This window comes from Barbus barbus (genome assembly GCF_936440315.1).
Source record: "Barbus barbus genome assembly, chromosome: 2".
NCBI lineage: Eukaryota > Metazoa > Chordata > Actinopteri > Cypriniformes > Cyprinidae > Barbus > Barbus barbus.
In genome coordinates this window covers 44,442,222-44,464,087 of record NC_136730.1, presented here as the reverse complement: position 1 = coordinate 44,464,087, position 21,866 = coordinate 44,442,222, and the positions used below count along the sequence as shown (strand labels likewise).

The 21,866-nt window shown below is 35.5% G+C and overlaps 1 protein-coding gene across 1 annotated transcript in view; it reads right to left on the bottom strand.

The window, feature by feature from the left end:
* Window positions 1–21,866, bottom strand: part of LOC306881696 (adhesion G protein-coupled receptor L3-like) — a gene marked incomplete at its 5' end in the record, with an annotated part of 194,108 nt that overhangs the window by 6,997 nt on the left and 165,245 nt on the right. The window contains 6 exons of the mRNA XM_079435914.1: window positions 5,248–5,344; window positions 6,894–6,944; window positions 7,076–7,201; window positions 8,268–8,436; window positions 21,419–21,510; window positions 21,727–21,793. Coding sequence (XP_079292040.1) covers window positions 5,248–5,344; window positions 6,894–6,944; window positions 7,076–7,201; window positions 8,268–8,436; window positions 21,419–21,510; window positions 21,727–21,793 — 602 coding nt within the window. The remainder of the gene's footprint in view (window positions 1–5,247; window positions 5,345–6,893; window positions 6,945–7,075; window positions 7,202–8,267; window positions 8,437–21,418; window positions 21,511–21,726; window positions 21,794–21,866) is intronic.

Below are 21,866 nucleotides of genomic sequence, written 5' to 3'. Positions count from 1 at the left end.
AAAGGGACAAACCCTTTATGTTCTGCTCAAACTTCCCTTAACACAGGAAATAACACTCTGCTCATCAAACCATTCCATAGAGTGGTTCATATTGGCAGCAGTGGTGATAAATAGGGATGAATTTACAGACAGAACTTCTCTGAAAGGTTGTTAACATGCAAGCGTGCTTCAGCATTCTGACAGTTCTATCTCTCCAAGATCTTGTGTCTTGAAAATTCATCCCTTTTAAAAGCACCGCTTTTGCAACAAATTCTCCTCCATCTTCTTCACTTTCACGACAATTACTGCTGGATTGAAATTGCCTGCTGTGAGCAGTGTTTCTATTATTGTGCATAATCTCTCGGCCGGCCCACACAGAATCTGTGCGCACCCATTTCCACAAAATTGGATTTTCACAAAGTTCTGCATTTCCTGCCCCTTGCGTTTGTTTATTAAATATTTTAGCTAATTTAATTATGCTTTTAGTTATCAATAAGAATGTAATGCTTTCAGCTCAGCTCTTGTTTTTTGACTTTGCGATAACAAGACTTGTTATAGCCTTTTTTTTTATTTATATATCTGCCATTTAACACAAATAAAGAAGAGATGTGATCCTAACATGAACGACTAGTCATTCAGATAACCTATCAACTAGTCAATTTAAAAAAATGTCATTGTATAATACTTTCAATTTGATTCTTCAATGAAGACCGTGTCCTTTATGAGCTCATTTATTCAACAGAATCGTGAGTATCAGCGTAGGCACGTTTATTACGCTGTCGGCTAATTATACACCTCTGAAAATCATACGCTGAACTATGAGATAAGCGCCTTCAGTGATACGACACAGAAAGCAAGAGGTTGAGCTTTAAATGCAGAGGAAATTATTACACAAATTGACCTTTGACCTCCACAGTGTTTGCACAGAAGGTCCTGACCTCTGAAAAAATCTCTCCAAAACTGAGCTAAACCTCCATGGCAACAACATCCCTTTGAGGAGGTAAAATGATTCATAAACATATTATGGCTGTCAGAATTAACACATTAACATGATTAAAAATGTGTAATGTGTAATTATAAAAATGTGTGTGGTTAACACATTTGCCAAGTTTTATACGCTATAATTGAGCAGAAGACATCTCAAGATAACTAAGAATAAAACCATAAAGTATTAGGGTATCAGCAGTAGTACTTACTACTATATTATACAAACATATTACTTAGTGCTTTCTGTATATACACACAGTTCTTTATTATATATAAATAACTACATGCACACACACGTAGTAATTTAAGTTTATACAACATAACTTCACTCAGTACTTTCTGCTATAGTCATAGGTAATACATAAAAAAAAATCAAAATATGCAAGTCAAAAATATGAGATACTGTCATAATTATGATAAAAATTATGAGATGCTAAGTTATAATTATGAGATAGTCTAAATTATGAAAAATGTCAAAATTATGAGATAATTTTTCATAATTATGAGATAAAGTCTAAATTATGACAAAGGCTGAAATTATGTGACATGATTATATTTAAAGTCTATCTCACTATGACCTATGCATAAAGACTGTTTGGGTTATCAACAACAACAAAAAGTGTGATTAAATAATTAAAATAATTCAATAATAAATTGTAGTTACTGGCTCACTGGCTGTCCTAAAATAAGTTTTAAAATGTTTTCTTTGACTACAGAATGTTTTCTGTAGTTATTGTAATTCTTTGATGGTTTTGTGTCTCAGAATCTGTCCTGTGACAGGCGGGTGACTCAGTAAATGTGTGTGTGTGTGTGTGTGTGTGTGTGTGTGTGTGTGTGTGTGTGTGTATTGTGATTTCTCTGTATGTCTCTCACACACTCTTCCTCTGAGTTGGGCTTTGTGTCTCTGTCCGCTCTGAGCAGCATGAGCGATGGAGCGTCTCACACACACACACACGCACACACATGAACACACACGCACACACACATCTGGGTTAAGTGCTGAGAGCCTAATTATTGCCATCGTGACACTTCCTCTCTCTAGAGAGGGTCAATCCATCATCATAACAGAACATTAGTGTCTCACTGATCATAACGCAGACAGAGAGAGAGAGACAGACAGAGAGAAATCAGCTTCACAGAGGTGTCTGATATTCAGAGCAGATCTTCATTCCCCTGCACACCGCTCTCTCTCTCTGTGTGTGTGTGTGTGGGGGGGGGGGGGGGGGGGGGGGCTTTAAAAGCCAGAGTTTAAGAACAAAATTGCTCTTATAAGTGAGCTAAATCTGATAAATCCTGCCTCGACTGGAAAAATGGCTCATATATCTAGTATTTTCTTTTGTAAATTTCTTTAGAAGCTTTTGACATTATCTGAATGGTTTTATGGCACTTTCCTCAAGTAAAGGTAGTATTTTTAAACATCAAATAGCTTTACTGGGATCAGGGCATTGGCGCCTCTTAACCTTCTCAGCTCTATCCCTCAATAAATGTGTAGATTTATTAGATTAGACGTCCTATTTCACATCAAATTACATAAACAAGAGTGATTGTATATACACAGAAAGCATTTTAAATGCAAGTAAAGTGTTTACTTTAATGTTTCAATTTTTGTGAAAAAAAAAACAAACAAAAAAAGATTGGTGAAATAATATTCTATGGTCATTCAGCCTGTTTCGTATTAAGATACGGCATCTTCCACACTAATTAAACCCTCATCCACCTGTTTACCTCTCATTTACACAATATACACAGAGATTGAGCGAACATGAATGTAATCGAAATAACATTGGTGAAATAATATTCTATCGTCACTCAGCGTAACCTACATTTATGTAAAATGTATTTAAGGCTTGTTATTAAATATGCCTGACATGACTTTTTTTGGTAGGCTATATGAACTATTGTTACACTGAATGCCATTTTAGGGGGTATCTTCTGTAAATCATGCTAAATATATATATGGTAGTCATTATTATTATATATTATAATGCAATCTTAATTATACTAAAATAACCAGAGGAAAACCCAAAAAATCAGTTTCCTTGGCAAGCATTTGGAAAGCTCAAGGAAAATGTGAAAAACTGATATTTGAGCAGGTATTTTGTGTGTTATTTGTGGAAAGTGGCTTATTTTCTTGTACTGAAGCAGCGTGAGTCTGGGGTGAATCATCCTGAGATGTTTCTCAGCGTCAGCTGTTCTTCTGTCTTGTCCAATCGCTCCGCTTTCACCGAGGGAATGAAGCGTCTGCATCACCGAGGCCTGCAGCTCACTGCTGTCATTTCACTCCACTGGAAATGTTGCGTATTATGATACGGCATATTCCATGCTAATTAAACCCTCATCCACCTGTTTACCTCTCATTTACACAATATACACAGAGATTGAGCGAACATGAATGTAATCTAAATGTAAATTAAATGAGCTTCATTCATTACATTCAGCTGACAGTTATTAAAACGGTCTTAACTTTAACTTTCAGGACTCTTTTCTATGTTCTGCTTATCTCGACACACTACTAGTTTAATTAACAGTTTTTCTTTTTATTTTACTGGCCACAAAAATAGACTTATTTGCATATTCTGTTTTTTATGAACTTTTCTCACGCAATTAAAGCAGCATTTCAAACGCACGGCAGGAGAAATGCACAGGCTCTGAATTTACTTGTAAATGTTTAATGTATTGAATGTCAGGATTTGGAAAGATCTTCATTAAAGAAACATAAGCGCAGTTTTAAGTTTTATCTGTAGATATGAAATCTTTCTGAACTCTTTTCTGCACTGATTTCAAACATGCAATTATATGGGACGCCAAACTCTGCAGGCGCTGGTTACATTCAGCTTGTTTTTAGTAGGATCTGACTTTATTTCAGATTTTAGGACATGCTTTTCAGTTCTGGAATGAAAATAAATATGCTACAACATGTCAAACTGAGCTGAGAGCACGAAACATTGCTGGTAGCTGGAAGCATAATCAAATTAGCCACAAGTATATAAATAAGAGGAAATCTGTTATGTGTTTTAACATCCCTTGGACATACTTAAGTGTGACTGAATGTGTTTGGACACTTAATTGCATGTTATTTGCGACTGCTGCTGCTTCTCGTCACAAGCTGTAGGTCTATTGTTGCAAAGTGCAGCATTCCAGCTTTGTGAATATTAATATCGAATTCTCGATGACATCTCGAGTTCATACTAGTGAATATGATTTTCGAACCCATGATGAAAACAAAACGATCATGCTGACTGACATTTGCAAAGCGTATGAGAAGACACGCCTCTCCCAGACCCCGCAATCTCCCTATAAAGTACGTTATTGCTAAATATGTCGTGGCGAGATTCACACAAACATAATCTGTTATGTCTTACATCAACGTTTAGTTAAAGGTTGGGGGAAAATCTGATGTGTAACATTATACTGGATCCGTGCACTTCTTTAAAACAATAGTACTAAATAGTATTAAAACAATGATTTAAAATGTACTTAAAAGTAAATCTTTTGATTTAACATTTTAAAAGTGTACTTAAATGTGTTCAGAACGGTCCTGAATGTGTCTCTCTTTAAAGGGATACCCCGCCCCAAAATGAAAATGTTGTCATAATCACTTACCCCCATGTCGTTCCAAACCCATAAACGCTTTGTTTCTTTGCATACTTTTAGTATGCAAAGAAATAAAAATAACGATGAATTGTTCAACAAAGTCGTTATTTTAATTTTCTTTGCATACAAACAGTATTCTCTTCGCTTCATAAAATTCAGATTGAACCACTGATGGCAGATGGACTATTCTGACGATGTTTTATTTTATACTTTTATGGACCTTAACGGTGTAATTTACTTTGCAGTTAATGGGACAGTCACAAGCCTCCCGGTTTTCATCCAAAATATCTTAAATTGTGTTTTGAGGACGAACAAAGCTTTTACGGGTTTGGAACAACATTGGGGTAAGTGAATACTGACAACATTTTCATGTGTGTGTGTGTGTGTGTGTGTGTGTGAGAGAGAGTGTGTGTGTGTGTGTGTGTGTGAGAGAGAGAGAGAGTGTGTGTGTGTGTGTGTGTGTGTGAGAGAGAGAGAGTGTGTGTGTGTGTGTGTCTGTGTGTGTGTGTCTGTGTGTGTGTGTGTGTGTGTGTGTCTGTGTGAGAGAGTGTGTGTGTGTCTGTGTCTGTGTCTGTGTGTGTGTGTGTGTGTGTGTGTGTGTGAGAGAGAGTGTCTGTGTGTGTGTGTGTGTGTGTGTGTCTGTGTGTGTGTGTGTGTGTGTGTGTGTGTGTGTGTGTGTGTGTGTACCTCTGTTGAGTGTCGCTGAACTGTTAATGTCTCCAGCCATGAATGAAGACTCGGACTGCTTCCTCACCGTGTCGTTCCACATGCGGCGGATTCGGCTCTGTGAACAACAACAGTGTTTCACACACATTCCTCACATAATAAGAGACAGATCACTTCATCTGCTACACACTAATCAGTCAGAAATTAAACCAAACAGCCTTTCAATCTCTTAAACACCACAGGTTTGGAACGACCCAATTGTGAGCAAACCATGACAAAATGCTCATTTTTTGCTTTATCCCTCCTAAAATGCTCCCAACACACCGCAGCAGTGTTTGTTTGTCAGTATAAGAATTGTGTGTCTGTTCCTCATCTCTCTGACATTTACACACACTCACACACACACACGATCACAGGTCAGACGTGCGTAATTCTGCTGCATGTCAGACTCTCGTTACACGTTTGCACACGACCTCTGAAAGGCCAAAGGTCAAATTGGAAACCTAGTCTCCATGGTGATCATGTAACCATACAAACTGTTACCATGGAAATGAGATATTAAAGCACAGATATGTAAAGCTGTAGATTTGTTTGAGACAAGGACAACATGCAATGGAAATCCTTCCTGCGTCGCGCTTCAGTCCGAGGACACGAATACAAATGATGACTGTTCTAGAAAGGAATGAATTATAGATTTTGCAATTGAATTGATTCAAAAAAATATACTGCAAATATTTCAGTATATTTGTGCAGCAAATATACATGAAATAGAGTTTTGGAAAAAGCACAAAATAATTAATATTTTCTTGCCTTTCCTGTAAAACACTACAATAACTTTTTTATTATATAAACTTCAAAATCGTCAAAATGTGCAGTGGACAGTAGTGCATTTTGGTTTTGAATGGATTGTATTGTAAAATATATAAATAAATGATTTATGTTTCCCATAATGCAAAGTGCTCGACCTTATATTTCAAACATGACCTGGGAATAATATCTACTATGACTTTTAACTTAAACCATCTTTACTTACATCTTTAACACACTTCCAAATGGATTAAAAAAGCTAAATATCTAGTTTTATGATAACTGGAAACCATATTCTGAATGAAACATGTAAAATAAGGAGGTAATGTGACAATGGTATAAATTACTGCTGTTAAAAATGATTATTATTTCATAGTGCATATTGTTTTACATGCAATTAAAAAATATATATATAAAAAATAATTAAAATTATATTTAAAAAAATATGGGTTGAGAGTTTGGAATAATGGAATTATTATTGATTATTAATTAAATGATTTCTGAAGGATCATGTGACACTGAAGACTCGAGTAATTACGCTGACAATTCAGCTTTGATCACAGCATTGAATTACATTTAAAAATAAAACAGAATTTTTTTTTAATTGTAATAATATTTCACCATATTATTGTTTTTACTGTGATTTTAATCAAATAAACAAAGCTTTGGTGGACAGAGGAGTCTTAAAAACATTAAAATATATGGATTACTCCAAACTTTTGACCATAAGTATACAAAATGTACAATAACTGACTCTTACTGAAATACTGCTTCTAACACAATGAAAGTGAATGAGAGCGATGCACTGAGCTGCTCAGGTGTGTGTGTGTGTGTGTGTAAGTCACAGGGCTGATAGTTACTTGTTCATACTGTAACTGTGAGGAGTTTGTCATACAAGGCGGGTGATGAACCTTGTGATGAAAGAGGAAAGAAAACAAGAGAAAGAGACAGAGAGAGAGAGAGAGAGTGAGAGAGAATATACACACGGACACTCACAAAATCTCTTGTGTTTGTGCTTCTGTGTCGGTGTGTGTGTGTGTACCTGCGACGCAGAGGAATATCGCCCCGGGCCGCGTGACGACGAGCTCTTCACCGAACCCATAGACGACTCCACGTTCTTCCCGCTGTAGCAGTGAGTCCGCAGACACTTCCCATACTCCTTACGCACCTGCACACACACACACACACACACACACACACACACCACACACACACCACAGCCATTAAACCATGCCTCTGCTGTCATTTATTGCGTTTTCACTGTCGTTGTGTTTCCGGACTGTCACCACTGATGTACTGTGTAAAGGTTGTGTGTAATATATGGAAGTGTTTATTTAATGACGAAGCATTATAAATGAGTTCAGTGAAGTTTCATCAACTCTTGAAATGTCTCCATCAGCTGAAAACGGACTTGGCCTCATGTCAAAATGACAAAATGTAGTGAACAGGCCTGTAATTATAAGCCGTTAAACCACTTTGAACAGGCTGCTGTTTTATTATTTTGAATTAGTTTTATTTTTATATTTTCACATTAATTAATTTTATTTTATTTGTAATATCCCTATTTATCTTTAATTTATTTTAGTAGTAATTTTAGTACTTAACTTACTTCAACTACTTATTTTTTATCAGTTAGTTGCCAAGGCAACATTTCCAATTTCCATTTCAGTTTTTTTTTAATATTTATATTTTTTCAGCTTTATTTAAATTAATTAATTTAATAATTTTACTTAACAATAACACATTTTAATTTTATTTCAGGTTTTAATTTAAATTTTATTTAGCAACTTTATATTTGTATTAGTATTTTTTTTAATAATCCTATTTAGCTTTAATTTATTTTTTATTTCAGTTTAGTAGTCATTTTAATGCTTAAACTTATTTTCTATAACTTAGTTGCCAAGGCAACATTTCTAATTTCTGTTTATTTTTTTCTTTTAATTTTAAAAAAATCTAATATTTATATTTTATTTCAGCTATATTTAATTCACCACAAACGATTTGTAATGGTTTTAGTTAACAATAACAGCAATGTTTATAATGTGCTAAAAATGCTAAATAATAAAATTAAAATACAATTTTATATTTAAAATTAACATTTTATTCAAAATAGCTGTATGAGTTTACTTGGCATGTTTTGGTTTTATGTTATTGCTCTGTAAAGTAACCATAGCCATATATTCTTTCTGTATTTGGTCTGTATGGTGTGTGTATCTGACGGTGTTTTTCCCAACCTTCTTCTGCAGGACGCAGTGAAATATGAAGATGAACATGCCCTGCAGCGAGTTAAAGATGGTGAAGAGGTACGCCATGATCACTGTACTCTCGTTAACATACATCAGGCCGAACGCCCAGGTCAGGCCCAGCAGACAGAGCAGGGCGATGGCTCCGATTACCCACGATCTGAAACAAACACACACACACACACACACACAGCCAATTAGCCCTGAAAATACAGTCAGAACTCATTACTCGCAATATAAGACATAAGTGAGAGATCAGTGGCTAAATTGGTAAATTTCTACCCAGCTCTCCACATAAATTAAATATGACTTCAGTTAAAGTGAACTCCATTTTCTCAATTTTCTTCCCCGCTCATGCCGCTCTATATCTGTGGGACTTTGTTTCACAAGAAAAAATTAAATGAATGAAGACGCTGCCAAGATCCAAAGAGGACAAAAGCAGCATCAGTCATTCGCTCTCAGAAAAAAAAGGTACAAAAGCTGCCACTGCTTCTGGATCCCTTTAAAAGCTACTCATATGTACGCATTAGGTAATAATATGTACTTTTCAAGACTAATATGAATCTGTTAAGGCTAAATGTAAAAGGCAACTGCTCCAATGACAGTCTTTATACCATATGCACCAATAAAAAGCACTTTTGGTAACAATTTACATAACGTCTTTATATATAATGCATAATAAAAAGTTTTAATGGATTAAATGTGCCTTTAATGCACCAATGTTGTTTTTATATCATTGATAAATTGTTATAGTTTTTATTAATATTTTGCATCCGTTTTTATTTTTTATAGGTTCTGTTTTCATTTTATTTTTTTTATTTTAGTAATTTAGTTGTTTTGGTTATTTTTTCATACATGTCTAAATAGTTTTTATTCATTTTAATTTCAGTTTTAGTTATTTTAGATTTTAGTAGATCAATTTAAAGTGAGAAATGTTGCCTTGTCCATAATATATATATATATATATATATATATATATATATATATATACACACACACACATAAATTCTATATTTTATTTTATTTAATTTAATGTTTATTTTTTTTTAAATTTGAATGGTTTTCATTTTAGTTTTAGTTTTAGATAACTATAATAACCTTGTAATGCACCATACAATGTATTTTATGATCTCAGGAAAAAAAAAAAAAAATTATATATATATATATATATATATATATATATATATATTAGAGTTATAAACCATCTTATTACTTATCTATATAGTAAATATAATGCATTAAAACACGTGACAAACAAACCTTCAAGTATTATAATGGATTTTATCCTTGCTTACAATTATTTATGAAAACACATGATGCATTACAACATACATTATGAACACCTTTATAATGCATTATACATAAAAGCTTTAAGTAAAGCGTTACCAAGATTTTCATTCGAACAAAAGCTACAAAGTTATCATATGACTTCAGAAGACTTGTCCTACGCACCACTTTAATGGGTCTTATTTTGTCCTTTTTTGGAGTTTGACTGGTCTTTTGGTGATTGGAAAAGAGCAACTCAGTCTTCCTGCTAAATTGATCCTACTGTGTTTCACAGAAGAAAAGTTTGGAGAGGAGTGAATATGACCAAATTATAATTTTTAGTCCAAATATCCCTGTAAATGCATTCCCGCATCTCTTTCATTCGGATGCCAGAGTTGGATGCGTCTGTAACGAGACATTTTTACCCATGAGGCTACAGATCCACCCCACTGACTCTATCCAGCTCAATTTAACTTCAAAATTACACACATTTACATCTGGATTATATCCAATATACCACTAATGGGACATGCAAACTTCATAACATTATCATTAACTATCATTTCCAAAAATGAAAGGATAAGCCTCAGTGAGACTGTATTTCAGAACAAATATATCCACTAATAAACACCATATTTCTATATTTTCTGAAGAAATCATCAGCGCAAAACTGGATTTAAAAGGCTGTGAGGGAAGTGAGTTGTCGATCATTCAGTGGGCACAACATTGCAAATGCATCTCTGAGGAACAATTATAGTGGCTCACAAATCAAAACAAGAAACTATAACTGTAGAAAAGGTGCTGTAAAAATCACTCACAGCCTGGGTTTGATTCGAAAAATGAGATATGCATTTTACCTAAAGTCTATGCTAGAGTGTTGTTCTGTGTACGTTTTAGTGTGTTGCGATGCTGAAGTACCGTTCAAAAGTTTGGGGTCAGTTCCTGTTTTACTGTATTTTTAATCAAAGAAACAGCCTGGGCAGAAAAAAAACAAACAAACTTCTTTTAAAAACAAATAATCTTAAATAAATCGATGCAGCTAAGAGATGACATGAATGCATTTACACTACAGTTACAATTTCATAAATAACACTATTAGAGACATGTTTCAAAATAACATTGTCAGTATATATATATATATATATGAAATGATACTTCTGAATATGAAACAAGTGACTGTCTTGATGAGTGAGTCATTGAATCATTCACTTAACCAATCTGTTCAATATTTGAATGGCTTTATATGATTTCTGAGGCATTTATCGTGTTTTTTATTATTATTTTGGTTTATAGACACGACAAAGGTATCTTTTAAAAGATATGTTTATATAATTTATTTTCCCTATTTTACTGTCCAACAATATCTTAAGTCAGAAAATGTCAACAAGATTCACTTGAGAGCAGAATGTGAAGGGAAATGAGGCAGATGGGGTTTGTTCAGGTCAGATCTAATCATATCCGTTAATAATTCACCAATATAACAGTACAGTAATGAAACAGCATCAAAATCGACATATTTCAGAACAACTGGAACTGAGTTACAGAAACTTACCAACTTTAACAATGTTTTTGCACTGAATTGTAAATCAGAGACACTATTAAAACATCTCTGTCTTCATGCTCTTACACTCAAGAACCGAAGGATAGATGGTGTGGAAATATTCCCAGCGATTAATAAACTTGTTACAAAAACGGTGTTACCGATTATACTACATTGTACAAGATATTTGTTTGTAGCTGTTTCCACCCACCTATTTGTATGCAAATTTTGGGATATTGCATAAAAAAATGCTAGATGGAAACGCCAAGATATGCATAAATTCAAAAAATGTGCATAAACTTCCAGACGAATGCGTTCCCAAACATCAGGCATGCAAACGCAAGGTAAGATAACAGCATTTTTATTGCGTTTTGTCTGGCGCAGGTCATTTATCACATAGGAAAATAGAGGAAAAGGCTTGCAGCAACTTTCATTTGAATTATTAATGCGTTGCACCAGTTTCCCAGAATTTTTTTTTTGCAATATTCCAATTTTGCACACAAGTTAAATTTCCAGCTTTGCAACTTTGATCTTTACATTTTCTTATACTTTTAACAAACAAATGCTTATTATTCTAAATAAAAACAATGACAAAACTTGCTTATATTAAACAGAACAGATGATGTACAAAGCAGCATGTGACAAAAATGCATTTATTGTGGCCACGAATTAAGAATTTGTTCTTATGATTTCCTTTGTTTTATGAAATAGTGACCTTGTTGTACTAATTCACTGCCTCGTTTTGATTTAATTAATTACTACAACATGGCCACGATTTAATACAATGAGGGAATTCATTTTTACAGTTCACCCAAAAATGAAAAAAAGAAAAAAGAAAAATAAGATATTCTGAAGAATGTGGTTAAACAAACACAGTCGATGGTAGCCATTGACTTTCATAGTATTTTTTTTTTCATACTATGGAAGTCAATGGCTACCGTCAACTGTCTGGTTACCAACATTCTTCAAAATATCTTCTTTTGTTCTCAAAAGAAGAAAGAAATTCGTACAGGTTTGGAACAACATGAGGCTGAGTAAATGACGAAAATTTAATTTCTGGGTGAACTGTCCCTTTAATTCCTGGCAACGATATATATATATATATATATATATATATATTCCAGTATTTCATGCGTGGGGGTCCAAATATATCCACATTATAATGTATTAAACAAATATATGAAAGATTTGTGGATTTCCCCTTACTTTAAAAATAATGCTTAGCTTGTGGTTCATTATTATTTTAACAATGAAACAAAGACAAACTCACATTTATTAGAAATATTGTCAAAAAGGTGCTTTTGTTTTTTGTTTTGACACCAACTTGTCTTGTCAGTTGTCTCTTCTTGTAGCGTCTGTCGTTCAGCAGAACTAAATAGTTTTTAAATTCTATAAAAAAATCAAAATGTGTAAAACCGATAACACAGACTACTGCAGTAAGCCTATTTATTGCCAAATAAAAACGGCATTAAAAATCACTGAAATCACAAGCAAAATCATTAATATTCAATATAACGTCCAGCTCTAACATGAGCAATAATTTCTGTACAAAGACAAGACAGGACCAACCGCAAGACATAAACAAGATCAACTGCTGACAAACACGTGCGCACACACACACACACACACACACACACACACACAGGGGCTGTTGCGGAGACACACAGGTGTCGGGGGTAATTACCACACACACACTGAGGTTGGGTTTAATAACTGTAGCAGGTGCACAACAAAATCAATGATTGATGGAATGAAAGTGGAGACTATTAAACATAATTTTGCTGCGTCCATGTTAATGACAGGGGTATTAATGGACACGAACGGCCCATCAACACTCACTCACTGATGCTACCTGATGCCTGTATGCTGAATTAACTATATAATGAAGTTTAGAAATTATCCATGTTGTTATTGTTGTTATTATTATTCATGTTGTTAACTAAACCTATTCAAAAATGTTTTTTGGTAATTTAAATAAAGCTAAAATAAAATATAAATGTTAGATAAACCTAGAATATATATATATATATATATATATATATATATATATATATATATATATATATATATATATATATATATATATAAAATAATAATAATAATAATAATAATAATAATAATAAATTACAAAAGCATGGAATTTCTTTTGTGAAATGTTAAACCTGAAAATTACAAATTTTAATACACACCACAGTTACGAAACATTACAACACTTACATATAGTCATAGTTATAGCTTTAATGAGTGTTGTAATGTATTATACTGTAAAGTACATGATTAATTTTATATAACCATTAACAATCACCTTGACTATTATTTGCGTGTAACTTTGTGTGAGAACATACAGCTGATCAAGGTGAATTATAATACATTCAGAATGCATATGAAATGGATTATAATTTGCATTTTTCACAAACAGGATATAAAACAGAGCCAGAAGCTCTTAAAAACGAAGCAATTATTTTCTTTTCCAACTAACGGTAAGTGAAAGACGGTGCTTAACCTTCAGAAGAGAAAACAATCTTATATAAGCAGGGCTCTTATACATACATGCATAAACATATATTAATGTTACTATTTAACTACCTTTAACTCAGTAAATGAGAGAGACTGGAAAACATGATCATGGCGTTTCTGTGGGATATTTATGTGAAGATCAAGAGCAAATTTCAAGATATATTTTAAAGGGCCGCAGGAACGCAGCACTTTACATCGGCGAGTTTACAAAGTGAGTAACTGGACACATGAAGACAATAATGGATGTGTTTTATGTGTCTAAACAAGAACAATAAAGAGAAACATTACAAACTCAAATAGCTTTTTTCAGATAATTACTAAAGTTACAGTGACGTGTGTGTGTTTATATACACTCTACAAAACCCAGTATTTAACCCAGCGGTTGTTTGTAATGTTTCGTAACTGCGGGGGCGGGGCTAGCCTCGTTGCTATGGATCATGTCAGCATGCTTATTAACTATACACACAGTGATTGGCTGATAGGAGAGGGGAGGGGTCTCTGTCAGAGATTTATTCATACAAATATTGTAGAGCACGATATTATGTTGCCATATCCAAATAAAGGTTTAAAAAATAATGTTAATTGCACATTCAAATAAAGATTTTAACATGCAGGCTGTGTCACTAATTAAACAAATATATGTTCAGCTAATTGTCAGTCTCTTACATGTATGCTTCTTGTAGGATGCATATAAACCACCTTTTAATGAACAGAGTAGAATAATCACGGCTGATAGTAAGACATGCAAACGTAAAAGAAAACCAAACTGGACGCTAGAAGATCTGTTACTTCTTGCCCAACTGGTTAATGAAAAGGATATAATCAAAGGACAATTTGGAGTTGGGATAGCTTCCAAACCTTAACGTTTATTCCATTTTAAATGCTCGTTATCGTCAAATGTTTTTAAAATATTTATATTCTGAGGCAGATTGCCGGTAACAGCCATTTTAGGATAGCTGTGAGTTGTCTTAGTGACTTAGGAGTCCTCTTCACTACTTCACTACTCTAAACTAAGCTAGTTTTAGCCTTAAGATGTTTTGTGAATACGGCCCTGATGCATAATTACTAGAGGCATCAGCAAAAATCTAAAAGTGAACATTTATTAATAAGAAATTTAAAAAAAAGTTGTATTTATTCAACTTATTAATGCATGTCCATTTATTGAACATATTAAATAAATGTTAATTTACAACCTATTTTTGGGTTCACTTTAAGCGTGAAATATAGTCATTTTAAAGCAATAGTTCAGTTAAATAAATATTTAACCCAACCGCTGTGGGTCAAAACAACCCAGCTGCTGAGTTTGTCCATATTTCACCCAGCGCTGGGTTGTTTTTAACCCAGCATTTTTTAGGAGTGTAGTGTTTTTAAATGAGGCCAAACTGATGCTCGATTCTCTGCAATCTGTTTGATCAAACCTTGGATTTACAGACAGCTAATTGCAACAGATAATGCAAGAATTTAATAATGCATTATTTAATAATGCAAGAAGTGGTAAAATTTGCATCAGTTCTATTTAAAATCCTGGACAGATGGTCTAACGCTTTATAAAGTCATGTGACAGTGTAATGAAATTGTGGAAAGCGCCAAACCAATCGCATGTTACATAACTCTTAATTAGCTCACGCTCTTGTCTGAGTCTCTTCACCAGCGTTAAATCTGCATTTCTCGCTCTTGTCTCGAGGGAATAATATCCCGTATTTCTCACATCGATCCGGTCTCCAGAAACCCCATCCCTTGGTTTCTCCTGAAGCTACAGTATGCAGATGGAAGTCATTCACACCTTGCATCACCGTCTCTAAAACACACTCGTGCTGAAAAACCCCCGGTGCATCTGAAGTTTAATTGAACGGAGATACTGGCGACTCGTTGCGTTAACGACGTCCTGCTGGGAGTTTAACAAACACACAAGCCTCTCTTCCCTCAGGTATCTGATCACTGGGTTCAAAAGAACGGGAATTATGATAAAGAGAGTGCTTTTAATCCGTTTAAGAGAATTAGCAGTAATTTGTCATATCGTCTCCCTCCGTCTCAAGAGCGAATCTGCATCCCAATGGCAGCCGTAATTGAGTTAGTTGGAGACAGAAAGTCTTGACGGAGATGGGAATAATGTCGTCGAGGCGCTGAGCGATGAAGACAGAACTCTAGAAACACTGAGTGGGTTTAATTGAGTCACAGATTAATGAATAAAAGGAATGACACACGGATCAAACCCAGAACGCCCACGTCAATCAGAGTCAAACACACACGCAAAATTATGATTATGACATATTGGTGCTTGTTTTTTTTAGCCTGTCTAGTTCTCGCTGCTGTTGTTTTTCTTTATTTCACATCAGGGCAAAGTCAAAATGTGCACATGAGCAAAGATGGCAGCATGCAAGTCTGATACTTTGTCTACTTCAGCTGCCATTGAGATGAATGTAAACTACAGCACATTGAATATAGTGTTATACACTAATGTAGTGGAATTGTATCAAATGAATAAATAACAATTATATCCTAATAAAATCTCTGAATATCACTTAAGTGATTGTTTGAATTGAACATAGGAAAATAAATGCTTAAAAAGTCAATAGTTAATTTAGTCTAAAATTGACATCTGTTATTTATTTTATTTTATTTTATTTATTTATTGCAAAAACAAGTATTTGACAAACAAATTGTAATTGTTGTTAAATTTAATTTCAAATATTTAAGAATGGATAAATTATACTGATCCGAACAAGAATTATAACTAATTCCATATCAATAAGCAATATTGTTCTTTTTTCCCCAAAATGTATTTGCACAACTGCATTCTCTAACCGAACTCACACCTGTAAATTTCCATGCGATGATCGCTGAACATTTTATCAGGTCTTAATATAAAAACCGGCAAAGGAAAAATGTAGTAAATCTTAAGATCACGGGTAAAACAATCTGTAAAGGAAGAGATAGATGAGTGTGAATTACGAACACACACACACACACACACACACATATGATGTAGGATGTAGGCAGGTTCAGGAGCTCCAGAGAAACAGGCTGATCTTACCAGTGCCACTCCACTACGACACAGCCGTCATAAGAGCGATAGCTGGACAAACATCAGCAGAAAACAAGAACAGAGAAACTAAAGAATAAAACAGACACACAAACTATCTTCTTTGAAATGTGTAACAACAATGAAATAAAAGGAAACTTAAAAAGAAGCAATGACAACGGGGGTCACACAACACTCAAACAGTTCAGAAGACCTTGAAATACTATGACAAGCATCATTTTCTGTGTTTTGTTTTTTTTTCATGGAAAAATGATACCTCTATTAATCCCTGTAGTACATATCTGTGCAATAATGTATTTTCCAGGTGATTCAGTTAATGAAATACTTTAGAAATTAAAACTACTTAATCTCGTGTTAGTTTATTTGTTTATTCACCTCTTGTTGGATGCAAAACAATTGTATGAATATTCATAAGAAATGAGAGGATAAAGTGTGCATTTTGTAATACATGAGCTCTTAAAACAAATATTATAAAATGATTCTGATCAGATAATCACATTCAAATCTGCTGTAAACAGTCTTAATGCATTAATACTGGAGGAGCGGTGAAACATTCAGCTGAGCAGCTTTAGATTTGAGCTGCTATTACTAATGTATTTCTGTTTAAAGAGATAAGTAAGTAAAAAATGAAAACTATAGAATTTAATAAAAAAAATTTAAATAATTTTTTTGACTTTCTTTGATGTTAAACACAAAACATGATACTTTTGAAAACCGTCTCAGTGAATTTTATCCATATAGTAAAAGTCATCAGAATCCCGTGTTGCTTTGGACCCCATTGACTTTCATTGTTTTGGCAAAAACATTCATCTTTTGTGGATATTTTGTCGATACGGCTTACAGGCTTGGAGCCACACAAGGATGACTAAATGAAGCCCAAATTTTCATTTTTGGGTGAACCATCCCTTTAATTTACGTTCACCACAGAGTCATGTGTTTGTTCAGGTTTGTGAACATCAGTGCTGCTGCTGTTGACCGTTGTATGATTTATAACCGTCATGTCTAAAAAATAAAATAAAAAAGATTTAAAAGCATGTGATGTGATTTATAAGGCTATTTGGAAGGTCGAGTTATTAACCGCAAACCAACCTACGGCCGACCTGCTCCGCTCACAGAGGTCACGACCTCCACGCCTCACTTCTGTCACACAACAAATCCAGATATATGCCTTCATTTGTTTGTGTGTGTGTGTGTGTGTGTGTGTCCAGCGGCCGCAGGTCCAGAGCTAGTGCACTTCAAACGTGGACAAAACAGCACATATAGACTTTTATAATTTACAGTCTGCCTCATCTGGGAAAGTGGGCCAGAAATATAGACAGAGTCAGCATCTGAAGAGGGGCGTGGCTAAATGTTTGGCCAATATAATGTCCCTTGAGGGACAGAGCCCTGCCCACTTAATTATTAATAGCAGCTGCCACCTGTCAATCATTTGACATGTGACCTCCTAGTTCTGTAAGTGTTTCTGTTTAGTCTCTTATTAAAGCAAGCAATCAGACGTCTACAGATCAAACTAATACAGCAGAGTATGAAAACTACTAACAAGAGACTGTCATTACCTCATTATTAGCATGAATAGAAAGTCTGATTACAAGAATTATCCCATTTAATCTCAGACCCCATGGAGGGAGGAGATGTGTGGCTGTAATAAGACCCTCGCTCGTAAAATAATCAAACTCATCACCTCTGCTGTTGTCATTCAGTTTTATATGGTCCCCTTCAACATGAATATCAAGAAATACTTCAAACAAACTATCCATGATAGAGCGCAGCAGCAGCAGGGCTCTGGAAGTAAAAGTCCCATTTGTTTCTTCCACAGAGAAAATGATTCAACAATAACATATAAACCTCTCGAGACAGAGATAACATGAGGACCAAAACTGAAGATTGAGAACGACACACTACACTACCCATAATCCTCAAACAGGATCCACCAATCAGAGAAGCTGTCACTCTGGGAATCTTGACAGCAGAGTAACAGTGATCGTTCAGCCTCATAAAACATTTAGTAAAACTTTTATTCTATGTACTTAAAAGTGTACTTAAGTGTGTTAAATCATGAAAATGTCTCTTTTTAACTCACATGCCGTTCATTTCATTAACATTATATTATCTGCAAATACAGATTTGTTTTTGTTTTTAAATATACTTTAAGATACTACAAGTGCACATTCAAGTGCATACTCAATTAAGCACACTTACTTTTCACAAGGGTATGCATTTTGTATATAATCTTGTAGCAAACATCACATATATTTTATGCTTTAATAGTTCCATGGCTTTTTTTTGGCTTTCATTGATTTTCAATTTCTCCTAAAATACATTAAGTGCAGTCTTAATTTTCTTCAAATCAATGTTTGCAATGCTGTGATTAATTTCTGGTTTGGTTTAAAGCTTTGAATATGTTTCTAAAAAGAATGAGAATGAGACAATTAAAGAACGAATCCCAAGGCCACTGCAGAAATCGCTGGTGAGCTCGACACATGAACACCCTTCAGAAAGCATGTGTAGAGTCAGGATGTATTCACTTCAATCAGATGTCAGTTCTCTGGACGAAGGGACACGTCAGTCCAGTTTGTCTCTTTAACATTCGGTGATGCACAGTGAAATTTCACCTCATCCACAGCAGTAATACTACAAGATCACTAGCTTAAAGCGTCTGATTAGCATGCATCACACATACAAAAGCACACACATGAACATCTCACTGTCCTGCTCTCTATGCTGGATCTGAGGGGACAGCCATAAATTAGCATATTTATAATGCTTTCAGCGCTGTGCTCTCCTGAGTGGCTGCTGTGTGGCTCCGGTGATGAATATTCATGTATATGCGGAGGTTAATTTGGGCAGAATATCTGCTGCTCTTTCCTGTGAAACAACACAGATCTTCAGGTAACGACAACCTCCCCACTGAATACATAGACAGATACACACGCACACTGTGGGATAACTGTGCCAGTTTTACTTTCACCTCAGCCTACAACAACAATATGAAAAATGTGCCATACCAGTTTCTCTGTAGATGTTCAATGGGTCGCTTACACTTCTGTTTATAAGCATGAAGTGTGTCATTTCTGAGCAATTAGCGCCATAAAAGAGAGCAGCATAATGACTGTTTCCAAACAGGTTTCCACTTTTCCATCCCATTACCTGGTTTTGTCAGGTTACTTCGACAAACTGAGCTAGTCAACTGATCTGAGTGAAATGTAGGTGTTTTGTAAAACCACATTTGGACATCACATTACATTTGTAGTAGCCTAAATGCTAATGCCTAGTCCTGATGCATTTCGAAAGCAAAGCATATGGCACTCAACTCTGTTTATTAGCCATTACTGAAGGAATGATGAACAGTACAAGAATTTTTAGACGTCTCAGAAACCCCAGCTCAACCTCTCAGACTCCACCCACCACAGGCCCCACCTATCAAATGCTTCTCCACAGAAGACCCAGTCCAACAGTCTCCACCCCCCTCAGACCTCACCCTTCACAGACTACACCCATTAGAATCCACCCCCCACATATCCTCCCTCCAAAGAGCCCATGCCACAGGCCCCACCCCTCTCCAAACACACATCTCAATAGGTGTGTTCGACTTCATGCAGTACTGTGCAGACCTATCGACGAGAGTAGCTGCTTGCAGTTGGGGGCAGAATTGAAAGCTGAGTCGTGAAGTCGGACACTTTCTGCTCCCGGTAGTGACGCTCTTGCTGTGTTTTCACACTCTATCACAGATGAAGTGAATAACATACAATATTTGTGGTGGTGATGGCGCAGTGGATAAGACACATGCCTTTGGTGTGAGAGACCCGGGTTCGAATCCACTGTGAGACACCAATGTGTCCCTGAACAAGACACTTAACCCCCTAGTTGCTCCAGAGGCGTGCGACCTCTGACATATATAGCAATTGTAAGTCGCTTTGGATAAAAGCGTCAGCTAAATGAATAAATGTAAATGTAATTTGTCAAATGCACAGACATTTCAGAAACGTTTTCATGAGCAATTGAAACACTTTTTATATACTACTTAATACAGCGCCATCTGTTCCAGAATAAAGTTCAACATAAACATATACTATCTAAATACCAATAAAGTGGGGGTATATTTGCTTTTATCAGTGTTTTTTTTTTTTTTTATTATTAAATGTGACTCAATATAACATTGCGACTACAGTAACAAAGCTTTTACTGTTCTAAAAACAGATTTGTGAGTAGTATTGGAATTGGAGATGTTAGAAACAAGTCATTGTTGTCATGTGGTGAATTTGGCCAATCGTGAAACAGCTGTGTCGTCATTAGCACTCCAGCAGTCGCTCTGAAAAATCTGCGTCAAAAATGTCACATACAACAGCTCATACCTCTTAAAGGCACCACACCAAAGACTCCACCATAACAGAACAAATCCACCAGATGGCCCACCCTTTATAGACTCCTGACTCCACCCTTTCACAAGCTCCACCTCTCATAAACCTCATCCTTAAAAGGCTCCTCCCTCTAAAGAGCCAATCCCACTTGTCCCACCTATCATTTTCCACACCTCTCAAAGACTCCACCCTAACAGAACACATCCACCAGATGCCCCACCCTTCATAGACCCCACCTACGACTGACCCCCCCCCCCCCCTTCACAAGCTCAACCCATCAAAGGCTCCTCCCTCCAAAGAGCCCATGCCACAGTCTCAAGCTCTTCATAAACTCCACCCACCATATACCCCACCCATCAAAGGCTCCTCCCTCCAAACAGCCCATTCCACAGGCCCCACCCCTCACTGTCAGGCTTACTTGATGTTATCAAGGCAACCAGAGTCTGGCTTCAGGATGGTGGTGTGGTGGAACATCTTGTAGAGAGCGATTCCCAGGAAGATCACATTCAGCTGGGAAGAACAGAAGCACATGATTAGTTTCCCACGTGAGGAGACCAGGGGGCAAACAAGTTTACCAAACAAGCCAGGCTTATTTCAGTTATTCTGACTTATTTTGAACCAAATCAAGTCAGACTAACTGAAATAAATTATTTGGTAAATTGTTTTATGAAACAGGCCCCAGAAGTGTTTTAAATGTAGGTTATAGGGAGTATCAGAGGTGGTTACCATGATGATGAGTGTGGCGGGGCCTATAAAACTCCAGATGAAATAAGTATCCAACCGCAACCAGCAACTGAAAATGAGAGAAAAACAAATCACTCAAGTATCGAATCTACATAAGCACACTCACACTAACAAACACACTC